At 43.2% G+C, this 17,229-nt stretch overlaps 2 protein-coding genes and 1 pseudogene across 3 annotated transcripts in view; 2 read left to right on the forward strand and 1 right to left on the reverse strand.

Moving 5' to 3' along the window:
* Positions 1–17,229, forward strand: part of lrrc24 (leucine rich repeat containing 24) — a 322,288-nt gene that overhangs the window by 92,428 nt on the left and 212,631 nt on the right. The window lies entirely within an intron of this gene.
* On the reverse strand, positions 3,446–10,012 carry ppp1r35 (protein phosphatase 1, regulatory subunit 35). Of its 2 annotated transcripts, none has more exons than XM_088353004.1 (6): positions 9,890–10,012; positions 7,353–7,533; positions 6,120–6,261; positions 5,925–6,046; positions 5,758–5,848; positions 3,446–3,957 (listed from the first exon to the last, which is right to left on the reverse strand). In XM_088353004.1, exons 1-6 carry the CDS (start codon positions 9,988–9,990, stop codon positions 3,650–3,652), a joined length of 945 nt encoding a protein of 314 aa, XP_088209130.1. In that variant the 5' UTR covers positions 9,991–10,012; the 3' UTR covers positions 3,446–3,649. The 2 variants fall into 2 exon arrangements, with proteins under 2 accessions (XP_088209130.1, XP_088209139.1); XM_088353013.1 differs by having other exon boundaries at positions 9,703–9,949.
* On the forward strand, positions 15,483–15,602 carry LOC148373332 (U2 spliceosomal RNA; annotated as a pseudogene).

Genomic DNA, 17,229 nt, shown 5'->3' on the forward strand with positions numbered 1-17,229 from the left:
CAAATGAATTTATTACTTTTAATTTTGTACTTTATTTTTGCATTCAACCCATTTTCTTTTGATTGAAACATTTGTTTGGATTGAATAATAACGACACGAACGTCCTACCCGGAACATGATCCAAACAAAAAAAGATCACTTCAAACAAAGTATTATCAATCAAAAATAAAGTGTTTTTTTTTTTTTTTTGCGTTCAAACACTGTTTTTCTTTGATTAAAACTGTTTTTTTTTAATTGACATCAATATTGTTTTTTTTTTGTTGTTTGAAATTATATTGTCGGATTGAAACAACTTTATTTTTGATTACCTCCATACATTTGTCCTCTTGGAGGGGGTGATACCTCTTCACGTGACACACCTTCAAACTTTATGCCAGCTGCCGAGAATCAGCAGGGGAGAAGAAATGCAACAGTAAACCAAAGCCACTGGAGAGCAGCGTCGGCATCAATTTGAATAACTGCGATTTAATGACTAATCGTTGTCGGTGACCAGTCGACTTATAAAGTAGTCATCAGTTGCAGCACTATTTTTTACACACTTTTAACAAATCCAGAAATCATTTTGGCAGTCCGCCTTACGTCATGGTCAATAAACCAGGTTTATTGTACCTGGACTTCTCAAGGTTTCTTCATTTTCCTCATTTAAAAGTTTTTGAGTTTTTCCTTGCCCTCATGTAGGTTTTAGATCAGGGGATGGTGTAATAATAGGCTGTGGTTTGGAACAGTCTGTGGTCCGTACAGCCAATTGAGACTCCTTGTGATGAAGGGCTAGAAAAATAAACATGACTTGACTTTCACAATCTCAAATAAATACAGCTTTGTTTTTAGGAAGGTAAACACCGTTACTTTGCCGATCCGCCTGTCAAATTTAGTAACAGAAATGCCATTTTCTTTTATCTTAAATTATGTACTTGCATGAGTTTTTAGCAGTCCAGGCCTTCTGACTTTACTACTGATGCTACCATTAGCAACAGACTATGCTGCTTTTTTATTTGAGACAAGCAAGGAAGGATAAATAAACAGTTTTTGCACTCAAATTTACATGACTTTGAGATTCATTTATGTTCTTTACTTTGACCTTTAGACCTAACTTTCAGTCACGCGTGTTAACACTTTCAGGAAGTTGTTCAACCGAGCCCAAACCATGACCTCAACCTTAAATTGAGTGATGACTGACTCATCGCCATTGACCTCTTGAATACCTCTTTATCTCCTTGTCATTGTTAGTGAGCTGTCATTTGATGATTGTGGCCCGGCCAACTGGTAACATACAAGCATTTTTCTGAGTAATGAAGAATAACACGAATAACAACAAAATCCGCTCTAGGTATTCCAATGATGCGTAGGTTTTAGTTTTCTCATTGACTGTTACTTTATCTTGTCAATCACTTGCATTTTCATAACAGCCTCACCCATTTTTTTGTCGACCAACTACACTCCACTCAATAATTAGTGTTTACGTTTCGGGTTCTTATCAGATTTCTGTTGATTACGTTAATCTTTTTGGATGATTAACAGTCAGGTGTTTTAGTTTCTATCTGTTATTTCTATCACTTGTAGTCAACAGTGATGTTTAAATGTGCTTTTTTATCATACAGAGAATACAGTAAGAAATGTGACGTTTATCAGTCCCATAAGTATATTATTTTCAGTGTATTAAATATTTATCTACCCTAGTCATATCCCTCGAGAGGGGTGACAAAGAAAATTAAAAAAAAAAGAGAAAAAGTAGCAAAAAACACACACAAAAAATGTTTGGACGATGGCCAATCCAAATGCCCAAACACCCAAACAAGTCAAGCACCTTAGCACCCAAGTTGGTCATGCTTTCGTCCCTCCAGATGAAAACGGGACACGAAAAAGAGGCCATGTCACTTCGGTCAAGGTGACACAACACTCTCTTCTGTTCAACAGTAGGGCCCGGCAGCTTTCACTGGTTTACCCCTGCCGCATCATACGGGTGCCCTGCCCATCCGTTAGAACACGTCTAAACGTCCCACTATCCTTTTATAACACCTCTCCACTCTTTCCTATCACCAACAATAGCTCTAGCTTTCACTAGATTTAGACCTCTTTCCTGCAGTGCACTCATAACACCATCCATCTACGTCAATCACGGCCTTCCTCTTGGTCTCCATCCATTTACTTCTGCTATGTAGATTCTCTTCAACTTTCGCTCCTCATCCAACCTCTGCATGTGTTCAAAACAACCGAGTACTCTCTTATCCACACGCTTGCTCAGTTCCACTACTACTCCAATTCTGTCTCTCACAATTTCATTTCTCAATCTATCCAATCTTGTCACTCCTAACATACTCCTCAATCGCTTCATCTCAAAAACATTTAATTTCCCTCTCAAATCTGCCATTAGGCTAAAACAGGATGAGGTGGCCGAGAGGTTAAGATGATGGACAGCTAATCCATTGTGCTCTGCACTCATCGGTTCAAATCCCATTCCTGTCGATGATGGAATATTATTGCTTGAAATATATTGTTTTCCTCTCCTCTCTATCTCTACTCCTTAAGAGAAGCAAGACAAAGAAAGGGGGGCGGGAGATTGAAAGGTCTCGCAAACCCTAGTTATTGGGTCACTTAAATGTGAGAGGATGTGGAAGAAAAGCGACTTAGTGGAAGAAAGAGGAGATCGGAAGGATGATGACTAAATTAAATATAATGTTAAAAAATGATTAACGAATACATGTACTCTCTCTTATTCTGCTGTTCAAGTGTTGAACTTTCCACGGATAAGCTTCGTCTTAAACTGATGATGAATTATGGGCACAATATTACAGAATTTTGGTCATGGTCCCCGTGACTTCCGAGTTCCAACAGCAACTCTGATTACGAAATGTATTATGGCTCATATACTATGAGTCAAAACGCATCATCATGGTATGTTTTGGGTGGGAGATTTATACATAAGCAACATTAACTTATTATAGGCAAGGGTGTCAAACTCCAGCACGGCAGCGCAGTGGTTAGCGCGTATGCGGCACAGTTCTGAGGTCATGAGCTTGAACCTTCCTGTGTGGCGTTTGCATGTTCTCCCCGTACTTGCATGGGTTTCCTCCGGGCACTCCGGTTTCCTCCCATCTTCCAAAAACATGCATGTCAGGTTAATTGGCCGGTACAAATTGTCCCTAGGTGTGAATGACCGAGAGTTGTCTGTCTCTGTGTGCCCTGCAACTGGCTGGCACCAAGTTCACGGTGTCCCCCTGCCCGAAGACTGCTGGAGTGGGCTCTTTGTGATTAAGGGCGTCAGAATTAAACATGATTTGACGGCAGGTAGCGAATGGCTGTGGCGACATCCAGTGGACAAATTTAAAACGGCACGTCATTGTTTGACATTCTTCATTTTGTGACGGGTGACATTGTGTATATGGTACGATAAGCATTTTGTTTCGTTCGGCACACAAGTCGCACATTGTCACTTTTTAAAAGAAAATTGTGTCAATTTAGGCTTTTATTTAGAAAAATGCATTTTGGCAACACCATGATACTAAAGGACGTCATTGTGGAATAATAAAAGCATTGCCAAACCCACATTGAGCTGACTTTAACATTTGACATCCGAGTAAATAGATGAAAACTTGTATTATCATCACATGCAAAAAAATAAAGAAAAAGTAAAGAAAAAATTAACAATTAATTATGGGCTGGCTTCCCAACGCTGTCTTCTTCTGTAAAGGTCAAATGTTGAGGAAGCGGGGCGAGGCTGCGGGATGAGCTTTCTATAGACGAGCTCCTCCTCTTCTTCCTCTTCCCTGGGGAGGGGCTTCTGTCTAAATAAGTCAGGGGTCAAAAAGATGAGCGGGGAAGGGCTATCTTCCACAGAACTTCTTGGTGGCGGGGCCAAAACCAGTCTGTCCTTAACGGCTTGGCTTATCATCTCACTCTCAGGCACCTCGATGCTGACTAATGAAGTAAAAAGGGTTTGAGATCTGGAAATGTTGATTGCTGTGGAAAGAAAACACGTTAAGAGTCTCCTACGAATAATGAATTCAACAACTTTTATCGCTGATTAAGAATACCGTGAAACATATAGACGCATGTTTAATTTGTTCTAGGATCGTGCTTGTGTAACGAACACATTTTCCGACATGAAATAATCAAAAAATAATAATTTGATGATACATAAACGCTTACTGTGCACTTAAAATTGAAGTTACTGTAAAGAACGTGACCACACAACATTTTTTGCAGCGCATTAAAAAACGTTTTTTTGTGCCTTTTTCCGTTTTCATTCATCAATTTCTTTTGTCCTTTCTAAGATTTGTCCTTGCCTCTCTTACAGACTGTTACGGAAATATGCAAGGCAAATGTCATCCGAGAGTTGTCGTGCGACCAGTTGCCACTTTTTCTGGATATTTTTTTCAACAAAAGCAGCTTCCCACTTAGTCAACATCTCTCTAATCTCCTTCATTGACACCAGCTTCTCTTGTTCGTCCTCCTCTTTGCTGTTTTTTTTGTTACAGGATATAACCTCCGACGGAAATAATGGCAGTGAAGCACTGCATAAATTCTTCCATGGCTTTCTGATTGCTGCTTCCTGATTGTACTCATTGTTTTTCCATTATTCTTACTTTGTTTCAATTGTCATCATTCTCATTTTTTCTCAGACACCTTACTGTTATATTTTAAGAACTCATGGTTAAGGTCACAAAAAGTCACAAACAGATGCTATTAAAATACATTTAAAAAGATGCGATTGGATCTCAGTAATGATGATATGGTGGTTAAGGAAAAATGGGAACAAGAAGCTAATGTAGTGATAAAAGACGACAAATGGGAAAAAACTTTGAAAGAGGGACACAAAATAACCAGCAGTCCGACGTGGAGGGAGTTTGAATGGAAAGTAAAATTGCAATTCTTCTATACACCCTCCATCACTTCAAAATATAAAAATACCTCCAATCTATGTTGGCGTAACTGTGGGAGGGTCGGAGATTTTATGCATATTTTCTGGAATTGCCCTGTAATATCAAAATTCTGGAGAAGTATTCAGACAGAAATAAAATTAATAATTGGTTGGGAGTTGCGGTTGGACCCAGTGACCTATGTATAAGCACTTTTGCCAGAATTATTGACTGGTCAACATAAATATGTACTAAAGGTTATGCTTCTGGTGCAAAGAAAATGATCACAGTGTCCTGGCTGAAACCACAACCTCCTGGCATAAAACAATGGAGACAAATGAAAGAAAATGTACATTATGGAAAAAAATCACTGCAAGACTTCAACTGAGACTAGATCAATTCGAGGAAAGATGGAAGCTTATCACACAATTTTTACTTGATGTCTAAACACCTCATTTTTTATTTTTATTAACATTTTTGTTGTTGTTTCTTTTGTCATTTATGAGTATGTCAATTGTTTATCGTTTTTGTTTGTGTTGCTGTATGATGGAGGAATCAAACCTCTGTCAGTGTTAGAAATAAAAAGTTATAAAAAAAAAAAAGATGCGATTGCTGCAGCATACAGGTACTCTAGATGTATGGCCAAGGGCGCGAAATCTGGTCCCTGATGGGGGAGGCGTGTGCAAACTGAACCGAGCTGATGGCCGGTGAGCAGTCATGAGCAGTCTCTAGTGATAGCCTCTGGGACGGCTCATAAACTGGATCTTCCTTCGTGAGGCGATTTTTATTAAAAAAAAAAAAGACTTGCGAATTGATATTCTCGTGTGTATAGGTCCCGATATAAAGAGGTAACACTGTAGTTTTTTGTAGCTCATTTATACATATATATAAGTAAGGTTACCTTGGGTTGCTCTGCAGTTTATTTGTCTTTTGGTTTGCTCCACTTTCTGTAGTGTCTCCTGAACAGCTTTCTGGGTATTAAACTCTTGCTCCTGGCAACAAATACAATTCCGTACATTTACAGATGAAGAATATCTTCTTTTTCATCGATCAGACAGCGGAAGGAACCTGCAATGCCAAAAGCTCTGCCTTGAGGGCTAAGGTGCTGTTGAGTTCTGCCTCCTCATTGATGTCTTGATGGTCATGGAATATAGTAGTCGGAGGCTCTGTCCTCTGGTTTTGGGCTCCAGCTATCAGAGGAACAACAAATAAGGGAAGAGTACCATTGTTTGCACTCAAGGGCATTCTCAAACAATGACTCACTATTTAAATTTTGGTTCGCATGCTGATTATCTTTCCACCTGCTTCGACTGCTGCTTGTTGCTTGTGGAATCGTTGCAGTACTATTTTGAGGTATTTGTGGCTCGGCTGTTACCTTCACGATCACCGGGTCTTCAATACGCACCTTGTGAGAACAGCAAGTTTTACAGTACAAGTCACACAGGGTTCCTACAGTTTAAAGCGAAGTAAATTTAAGACTTTTTGAGATATTTTAAATGCCTTTCGAAATCAAATTTAAGACCAAGTCGAACACAACTGGAACAAACGAAACAAAACCCATGAATTAGAGGCAATGAAAAAAATTATGTTTATTTCAAATGTGTTTAAATCACATTTTGCTCCAATTGATATTTTTAATCTGAAAAACATAACACTCAAAAGTTTTTGACATGGAAAACAATAAATAAAAATGATGTTTACGCTACATCATGAATCCTCATTCAAAACTGGCAGATAACTGCTAATTTCAAAGAACTTTTCTGGTACATTCATGAAACATTTTTATCATGATGCATGAAAAATTACTTTTTGGTCCAGTTACTTTTTGAAAAACAACACTGCTATATTCATGACCAATTTTGAGTGTGGCATCATACAAACACATGCTTGGAAACTAACCGTTAAAATGGATAAATATGACTTAGTCTATGTGTTCACATTTTTAAGACTTTCCAAAATTGGATTTAAGACATTTTTAATGCCAATTAAGGCCTTATTTTTAGAACAACAAATTCAAGCCCTTTTAAGATATTTCAAAGATCTGCGGGAACCCTGTGACAGATTGTTTTTTATGTTATTTCTCTTCTCTATTACGAAAATGTGCTATTCTCCGGGCTCCTGATATTTAGAATCATAAGTTTGCAGCTTGTAAAAATGCTGCAGTGAAGCTTTTACTAAGAGTACCTCAATTTTAAATGACCTGCACTGGCTCAGTTTAAGATGTGAATTCAAGGTTCTGTTGTTGACATACAAAATTTGACCTGCCACCTCTAAATCAAGTTTTAGTGTTTGCAATAAATATTTATCCTGTTTGGCCAGTGAAAAAGGTGTGGTTTGAGTTTTGGCCCTCAGTGCATCGGAGTTTGACACCGCTGCTCTAGAGGTTAGGTAGGTAGATTTCAGATCAGAGGATGCTGTAATAGCGGCCTGTGAAACCCTCTGAGACTCGCTGTAATTAAGGGCTATACAAATAAATGTGACGAGACTTGAGCTCACCTTAGTGTTTCTCTTACTGTGGGACTTTTGTTTGTTTGTTGGTCGTTTAGGGTGCACGGGACTGGCCATGACAGAAAGGTCAAGTTCGGGACATTGCGTAGGGGCAGGGGAAGAAGAGAAGGGCAGAGGGGCAGCTGATGGAGAAGGGGGAGGCGATAAGACGGAAGCCCAGTGAGTCATCCTGTCAACATCATTCACAAAGAATGAGAAAATAAATAAGTTAATTGAAGCAACTTTGCTAGACCATAACAATCATGTTAGTTCACTGATGATGGGGGTACATAGCAACGACTTTGGAAGGCGCTATTTTTTGCGAAGGTGAAATTGCTATACCAAAATTTATTTAAGTATTACAAATAAAACAATTTTAGGCAATACATTTAAAACAAAGTGCCCACCCACGGACACGCTCTGCCTCTCCAGAGAAAAGTGGATGTAATAATAAGAGCAGACTGGGCAGCCCATATGCGATCTCGTACATATTGTGTATGCCAGTAGACAGTAGCATGGAATGTCTTGCCCCTTACAGCAGTGTGTGCGTCAGTCCCCACGGAGTGAGCAGACCCTCCCAGCATTGAGATGTTAACCCTCAGTGTCTAGGTTACAATAGAATCGCACATGTGCCAAAAACTAAAGTTGCAGTGCAGTGCCTGCATGTGCTGCACAATGGCAACACATCCTTTGGTTGTAGTGCTGGGAATTCCCTCTCTTTTTCAAGAACCGACTATTGGTTCACTGCACAGCTCTTCAGATTGTTTTTGTCGCTTTAATCCTCTCATAACCAATAATGATGCAACAAGAGGCACAACATTACTTAAAAGTAGAAAAATAAAGAAAAAAGACAACAATGAAAAAATAAATAAAAGAAGAAAAATGACCAAAAAGGGACACTTAAGAAAAAAAAGAAGAAAAATACAAAAAAATGAGAAAAAAGCTAAGAAAAGACACAAGACAAAAAACTAAAAGGAAAAAAATCAGGCAAAAATAGGAAAAAATTAAAAAGAAAAAGGCAGGAGAAATGAAACAAAGGGAAAAAAATACTAAGGAAAAAAAAGCAGAGAAAAGATGTGAAAAGCTTGGAAAATGAAGGAAAGCAAAGAAAAAAGATATTAAAATAGACAGGAAGAAAAAGCAGGAAAATAAGAAAGCTGATTAGTATATTACCAACAATAATGTAAAAATTATGCGCAAAATGAATTACTTTTTAGAAAATGTATTATCCTACTAAGTTATAATAACATTGTTACCTCCCTAAAAAAAAACTGCAGATGGATGGGCACCGCCAGGCTGTACTTGTCCATGTACTTGTACAAGACACATTACATGATGGACAACAACAACTCCGCTCGGTCGTCGCCTGGGTCAAAAAGGACCCCGCCTCCAGGTAACTACCAGGTCAGAGGTGATAATTGTGTGATTGGTAGGAATACGTTGAAAACATTTTTGCCTATTTATCGTCTTTTTGACAGGTTCACCCTGGAGTGCCATGTCTATTCTCGTTGTGCATACAATTTTTCACAATGTTTATATCAATGACAATGAAGACGATTCAATTCTATTCCGAGTTTAAGTAAACTTGTACCATAAGAATCAAGTTACAAGAGGTATTAATTTATTAGCGAAAAAATGTAAGCATATGCCCTTTCAATGCGCCCATAAAATTTGCAGTCCGCTTTTGCTCCAAGTGAAGAATTTAAAGGATGATTTTCAAAAACGTACGTTTAATGTTTGTCATAAGAAGTATAGTACTTTACCATTTCTTTCAAATCCTTCATTTTTATCCCTCTTTAGAGACTAACAGTGTGGATCAGGCTGTGGCGCAAGCTTTTAGACTGTGTGTATGTCATGTTATTGTTTCAAATCCAGCTACATGCCTACCTGTGTGGAGTTTGAATGTTCTCCCAGTGCTTGTGTGGGTTTCCCCCCCAAGCACTCGGTTTCCTCCCACATTCCAAAAACATGCGTGTCAGGTTAATTGTCCAGTCCAAATTGTCACCAGGTGTGAATGAGCCCTGCCAACTGCCCGAAGATAGCTGGGATGGGCTCCAGCACCCCCGCGACCCCACTGAGGATAAGCGGTGTATATAATGGATGGATGTTAACATTGGTGATCCAAAGGTCACGTTTATTATCACTTGATAAGTGGACTTTAAACAATCAATTGGGGGACTCGAACCGGTGACCTTACGCGTGTCGGGCAAATGTGCTAACCACTGCATTACGGAAAACACTTGAACGTAGTCACACGGCGCACTCGGGTCAAGAAACTGATGAAAACAGCTCAAAATGACAGAAGACAAAAAAAAGGAAAGTGTGGGCAAAATTGCCTCCAGCAAAGCAGATGTAGTACCTGAATTAGACTTCAAATATCAACAACTCGTAACTGGTAAGCTTCGTCCGGCAGTTTCCAACGGAGTTTCTATTTTCCGTTAATTTCAAAGTGGTTTCTAACATATATCTGACACTCATCCATACGTACAAATCGACTTGCTGATTAAAAACGCACATCTGAATAGTTAAAATACAACACGTGTCACCTGTTGTAATCAAGTGAAACTGAGATTGACGTTTTTCTTTTTTTTTCCTCCATGATGTCCTCCTTGTCGAGGTATTTCCGGTTCCGTTTATTTCGGTGCATCAAATGTCACAGTGACGCCTGGTGGTTGTTTGATGAACAATATGGCCAAATACTAAACTTGTAAACAGGGATGTCAAACACATTCTAGCTCCGGGGCCGCAATGTAAAAAAAACATTGTCACGGGCCCAGTCTAGTAAATGACTGGCATAAAAAGTGGGCCTTAATTGGAGGACTGGCGGTCTTTTCGAAAGCTCACAACTAAATAATGTTTCAGATATGAGATTGGGCAGCACGGCAGGGCAGTGGTTAGCACGTATACGGCACAGTTCTGGTGTCATAAGATCGAACCTCCTGTGTGGAGTTTGCATGTTCTCCCCGTACTTGCGTGGGTTTCCCTCGGGCACTCGGGTTTCCTCTCACATTCCAAAAACATTCATGTCAGGTTAATTGGCCGGTCCAAATTGTCCCTTGGTATGAATGAGCGAGCGAATTGTCTGTCCCTGTGTGCCCTGCGACCGACTGGCAACCAGTTCAGGGTGTCCCTTGCCCACTGCCTGAAGATAACTGGGATGGGCTCCAGCACCCCTGCATCCCTACTGAGGATAAGCTGTGCAGATAATGGATGGATGGATATAAGATTTGATTATAAAACGAGTATTGAGGGTTTTTCTCCCCTCAATATTTATTCCTTCACTAACATTTAAACTCAAGTGGCGTTTATAAACAATGCATTTGGGAAAAAAAAACATCCATCCATCCATCCATCCATCCATTGTCTTCCGCTTATCCGAGGTCGGGTCGCGGGGGAAGCAGCGTTAAAAGGGAAGCCCAGACGTCCCTATCCCCAGCCACCTCCTCCAGCTCATCCGAAGGGACCCCAAGGCGTTCCCAAGCCAGCCGAGAGACATAGTCCCTCCAACGTGGTCCTGGGTCGCCCCCGGGGCCTCCTGCCGGTGGGACATGCCCGGAACACCTCCCGAGGCGGCATCCTTATTAGATGCCCGAGCCACCTCAACTGGCTCCTCTCAACGCGGTGGAGCAGTGGCTCTACACCGAGTCCCTCCTGGATAACTGAGCTTCTCACCTTATCTCTAAGGGAGAACCCAGCCACCCTGCGGAGGAAACTCATTTCGGCCACTTGTATCCGGATGCCATGAACTTTCGGTCATGACCCAAAGTTCATGACAATAGGTGAGGGTAGGAACGTAGAGCGACCGGTAGATCTAGAGCTTTGCCTTTGGGCTCAGCTCCCTCTTCACCACGACGGACAGGGTCCAAATGACGGCAGACGCTGCACCGACCCGTCTGTCGATCTACCGTTGGAAAAAAAACAGTTGAATTCATTTCCACTACAGTTCATTTAATTTAATTAATTTCAGGGAAACTCATGCCAACTGGAAAGTGACAATAATAGCATGCAAACACTCAATACAATAATTCATTTAATGATTTAAAAGTCGTTTTTATTTTTCATGAAAATATGGGGACTTAATTGGATTTCATCATATGTATTATAGAAAGTAGCTAAAGCTTATTTAAACATGTGCAAAGACACCCAGGTGCTATTTTTTTAAGTTTAGTATTTTGCCATATCGCATTAAACATTGCATCTGTGTCTTTTTATTTTAGGTCAATTAACATCTGGATGAGCTTCCTCAGTGTTCTCTGGTTAATTAATGGTAATCAGCAAATATAGCTATTGTGGGTGTTTGCAAGTGGTGCCTAGCTTTGGCGACATCCAGTGGACATTGTTTGATGCAATGCAGCTAGTTTTTCTCTTGTGCTTCTTTCAGCATTGTCTCGCAGACCACATAAAATATGTCGGTCCACAACAATTGTCAAGGTTCTGGCAAATGTCATTAAATAAATGTTGTATGCTTTCAACTAAGACAAGAAAGTTTGATCACCATCCATCCATCCATCCATCCATTGTCTTCCGCTTATCCGAGGTCGGGTCGCGGGGGCAGCAGCGTTAAAAGGGAAGCCCAGACGTCCCTATCCCCAGCCACTTCCTCCAGCTCATCCGACGGGACCCCGAGGCGTTCCCAAGCCAGCCGAGAGACATAGTCTCTCCAACGTGTCCTGGGCCGCCCCCGGGGCCTCCTGCCGGTGGGACATGCCTGGAACACCTCCCGAGGGAGGCGTCCAGGAGGCATCCTTATTAGATGCCCGAGCCACCTCAACTGGCTCCTCTCAACGCGGAGGAGCAGTGGCTCTACTCCGAGTCCCTCCCGGATGACTGAGCTTCTCACCCTATCTCTAAGGGAGAACCCAGCCACCCTGCGGAGGAAACTCATTTCGGCCGCTTGTATCCGGGATCGAGTTCTTTCGGTCATGACCCAAAGTTCATGACCATAGGTGAGGGTAGGAACGTAGATGGACTGGTAGATCGAGAGCTTTGCCTTTCGGCTCAGCTCCCTCTTCACCACGACAGACCGGTACAGGGTCCGAATGACGGCAGACGCTGCACCGACCCGTCTGTCGATCTCCCGTTCCATCCTACCCTCACTCGTGAACAAGACCCCAAGATACTTGAACTCCTCCACTTGGGGCAAGACCTCCTCCCCGACACGGAGGGAGCATACCACCCTTTTCCGACTGAGAACCATGGCCTCGGACTTGGAGGTGCTGATCCCCATCCCGGCCGCTTCACACTCGGTTGCGAATCGCTCCAGCGAGAGCTGAAGATCACGGGCTGAGGAAGCCAACAGCACCACGTCATCTGCAAAAAGCAGTGACGCAATGCTGAGGCCCCCAAACCGGACTCCATCCCCGCCAAGGCTGCGCCTAGAAATTCTGTCCATAAAAGTTATGAACAGAATCGGTGACAAAGGGCAGCCCTGGCGGAGCCCAACCCTCACCGGGAACGAATCCGACTTATTGCCGGCAATGCGGACCAGACTCTGGCACCGGGCATACAGGGACCGCACAGCCCGGATAAGACTGTGCGGTACCCCATACTCCCGAAGCACCCCCCACAGGGCCTCCCGAGGAACACGGTCGAATGCCTTCTCCAAGTCCACAAAACACATGTAGACCGGACAGGCAAATTCCCATGCACCCTCAAAGACCCTGAAGAGTGTATAGAGCTGGTCCAGTGTTCCACGGCCAGGACGAAAACCACACTGTTCCTCCTGAATCCGAGATTCGACTTCCTGGCGGACCCTCCTCTCCAGTACCCCTGAATAGACCTTACCAGGGAGGCTGAGAAGTGTGATTCCCCTGTAGTTGGAACACACTCTCCGGTCCCCCTTCTTAAAGACGGGAACCACCACCCCAGTCTGCCAGTCCAGAGGCACTGTCCCCGATGTCCACGCGATGTTGCAGAGGCGCGTCAACCATGACACGCCCACAACATCCAGAGCCTTAATGAAGTCTGGGCGGATCTCATCGACCCCCGGGGCCCTGCCACCGAGGAGTTTTTTGACAACCTCGGTGACTTCAACCCCAGTGATACGAGAGCCCAACCCAGAGTCCTCAGGCTCTGCTTCCCCAGAGGAAGACGTGCCGGTGGAATTGAGGAGGTCTTCGAAGTACTCCGCCCACCGATTCACAACGTCCCGGGTCGAGGTCAGCAGCGCCCCATCGGCACTATACACAGTGTCGATGGCACACCGCTTCCTCACCCTAAGACGTCGGATGGTGGACCAGAATTTCCTCGAAGCCGTTCGGAAGTCGGCTTCCATGGCCTCGCCAAACTCCTCCCATGCCCGAGTTTTTGCCTCGGCAACCGCCAAAGCCGCATTCCGCTTGGCCAGCCGATACCTGCCAGCTGCTTCCAGAGTCCCACAGGCCAGGAAGGCCCGATAAGACTCCTTCTTCAGCTTGACGGCATCCCTCACCGCCGGTGACCACCAACGGGTCTGAGGGTTGCCACCGCGGCAGGCACCGACTACCTTGCGGCCACAGCTCCGATCAGCCGCCTCGACAATGGAGGCGCGGAACATGGTCCACTCGGACTCAATGTCCCCCGCCTCCCTCGGGACATGGGCGAAGTTCTGCCGGAGGTGTGAATTGAAACTTCTTCTGACAGGAGATTCTGCCAGCCGTTCCCAACAGACCCTCACAACACGCTTGGGTCTGCCGGGTCGGGCCGGCATCTTCCCCCACCATCGAAGCCAACTCACCACCAGGTGGTGATCAGTTGACAGCTCCGCCCCTCTCTTCACCCGAGTGTCCAGAACATGCGGCCGCAGGTCCGACGAAACGATGACAAAGTCGATCATCGAACTACGGCCTAGGGTGTCCTGGTGCCAAGTGCACATATGGACACCCTTATGTCTGAAAATGGTGTTCATTATGGACAGACCATGACGAGCACAGAAGTCCAATAACGAAACACCACTCGGGTTCAGGTCAGGGGGGCCGTTCTTCCCAATCACGCCCTTCCAGGTCTCACTGTCATTGCCCACGTGAGCGTTGAAGTCTCCCAGCAGTACGAGGGAGTCCCCAGGGGGCGCGCTCTCAAGCACACCCTCTAAGGACCCCAAGAAGGTTGGGTACTCCGAACTGCTATTTGGTGCATAAGCACAAACAACAGTCAGGACCCGTCCCCCCACCCGAAGGCGGAGGGAGGCTACCCTCTCGTCTACCGGGGTGAACCCCAACGTACAGGCGCCGAGCCGTGGAGCAATTAATATGCCCACACCGGCTCTGCGCCTCTCACCACGGGCAACTCCAGAGTGGAAGAGAGTCCAACCCCTCTCGAGAGGACTGGTACCAGAGCCCAAGCCGTGCGTAGAGGTGAGTCCGACTATATCTAGTCGGAATTTCTCAACCTCACGCACCAACTCGGGCTCCTTCCCTGCCAGAGAGGTAACGTTCCATGTCCCAAAAGCCAGTTTCTGTAGCCGGGGATCGTCGCGCCAAGGACCCCTCCCTTGGCTGCTACCCAGCTCTCTGCGCACCCGACCCCTTTGGCCCCTCCTACAGGTGGTGAGCCCATGGGAAGAAGTTTGATCACATTGCCCCGATTTTAGCTAACCTGCATTGGCTCCCTGTTAGCTTAAGATGGGATTTTATTATACAAAATCATGTATGGACTTGCCGCCTCATATCTTTCAAATATGATTTGCCCCTATGTTCCGGTCCGGAGCCTTCGCTCTGAAAATTCTGGGTCTACTACAGGAGGAGAACCGCAGGTTCATGAGCGTTCTCCATTCGGGCCCTGTGCTGTGGGATGGCCTTCCCCCTGAGATTCGATCTACAACCTCAGTGGAACTTTTTAGATCCAGGCTTGAAACACACCTTTATTCCATAACTTATGAATGACCTATATTTCTGTTGACAATATCTGCGTATTATTTGTTATTGCAACATCCATTGCAGCCTGGTCATCCTAGAAGGGGGATAACCTCATGTGCGGTCCGTACCCTCACTAATGTCCCTACTCTGTCCCTACTTTGCACTAATACGATCCCAAAACTGTATGTAACAACCTACATGCCCACATTTCTTGTGCAAATTATGCTCATACCCTGCTATATTAAGAGCTTGCTCTGTAAAGCAGCCTTGTTGTTTTTGGACTGTGGCTTTGATGCTATGTCAGTCCTTAGCTTGGCCTTTGCCATGATCTTTGATTTTTGTAATCCGGAGATGGAATAAGAGCTTGCTCTGTCCACTCCACGCATCGGCCCGGTATTGCAGTACCTCCGGGAACGGTGCATTCGCAATGATCGCAGCAAGGCTTTAGGGCTAGGACCTTAGCTTGGCCTTTTGGCTGAGAGTAAGAGTCCCGGCTCCTAGGCTTTGTAGCGTATTATGAACTGACCGATAACGGATAATGGATAATGAATAACGAAGATAGAACAATAACCCTTAAAAACCCCTTGTGTAAATTATAACCTTTATCTTCTTTGTTCCTTTATCTTCTTTGTTTTCTTTTATCCTCACTGTTAAATGTGAACTGGAGTGCCACGTCCAATTTCATTGTCACGATATGTTCAACCCATTTTGTAACAATGACAATAAAGGTATATTCTATTCTATTCTATTCTATTCTATTCTATTCTACTCAAGGTTACTTCATTTTCCTCATGTTGAGGTTTTTGATTTTTTTCCCTTATGTAGGTTTAAGATCAGTGGATGGTGTAATAATACTATGTGGTTTGCAATTATCTGTGGTCTGTACAGCCCTTTGAGAGTCCTAGTGATTAAGAGCTATACAAATAAACATGGCTTGACTTGACATGTAAAATCAGACAACTTGAAATGTGTCATTTTGAAATCCAGAATTTGAGTGTGGTGCTTAAAATTGGTGTGGTTTTTATAAATGGTTAAATTATTTTTATTTTCATTTGCATTTTTATCACGAGCATTATTTGTATCATTTTTCTTTTGCATGAACTTCTGAAAAAAACTCGACGTTTTTGTAAATTACATTTGAAATTTAAATATAAATTGCATTCATACATCATTAAGCTGTAAATATGTTTCCCTAAGATTTTGATTTTGTTTCAGCTTTAAATGTCAGCAGTGTAGGCTGAAATAGTTTTACTTCAATTCAGTGCTCAAATTCGTTTATTTCATTACATTTAATGATGATGATTGATAATAATAATAATACATGTAGTTTATTGAGTTACTTTGATTGATACACAAATAAACACACTGACGAGTTATTGAAATAGATAACCAACAAATCACTCATCTATATCAACCACCCAGTATGTAGTGTAAAAATGACACTGATAATACAATAGAATAGAAAACCATGCCATACCCGGATACACAAAAACAAACATCTATCACATACACTGTAAAAATGACCAGGAAATGTACATAAAAACCTGATTACTATAACAATAAAATAGCATATTCTGAATAGATTATATCTGTAATGTACGTAACAACTCCATATTAAATGCAATGGTTACTGTCGTTGGATCAGTTTAAATTTGTTTTTGTTTGATATTTCCCTGTTCATTTGATCATCTATAGATGCACAAATAAATTATTACATGTAGAAAATACAGGAAATGAGAACACTGCTATTGTCACGACCAGAACAGAAGTAGGACCCAGATGCGTAACGTTACTCACAAGTTTATTGAAATATAGAGGAAAGACAGCGCCAGCGATCCGGTGCTTGCTGGACCCGGGAAGCAAGCCGCTCACGGGATTTGAGCGTGTTCCGAATGCGGAAGTGGATCTTCTGGAGCGCGAGATAGTAGCGTAGTTAGACAGAAAAACAGGTCGTTAGCCGGGACGGGAGATCAGAACGTGGTCGAGGTCAAAAAATGGGTAGTACCAGGAGACAAACGAACGAGTGGAAAACGGGTGACAAAACGGGACCGACG

Source organism: Urocampus carinirostris, chromosome 1 (assembly GCF_059441175.1).
Source record: "Urocampus carinirostris isolate Australia breed hairy pipefish chromosome 1, RoL_Ucar_1.0, whole genome shotgun sequence".
NCBI classification, from domain to species: domain Eukaryota; kingdom Metazoa; phylum Chordata; class Actinopteri; order Syngnathiformes; family Syngnathidae; genus Urocampus; species Urocampus carinirostris.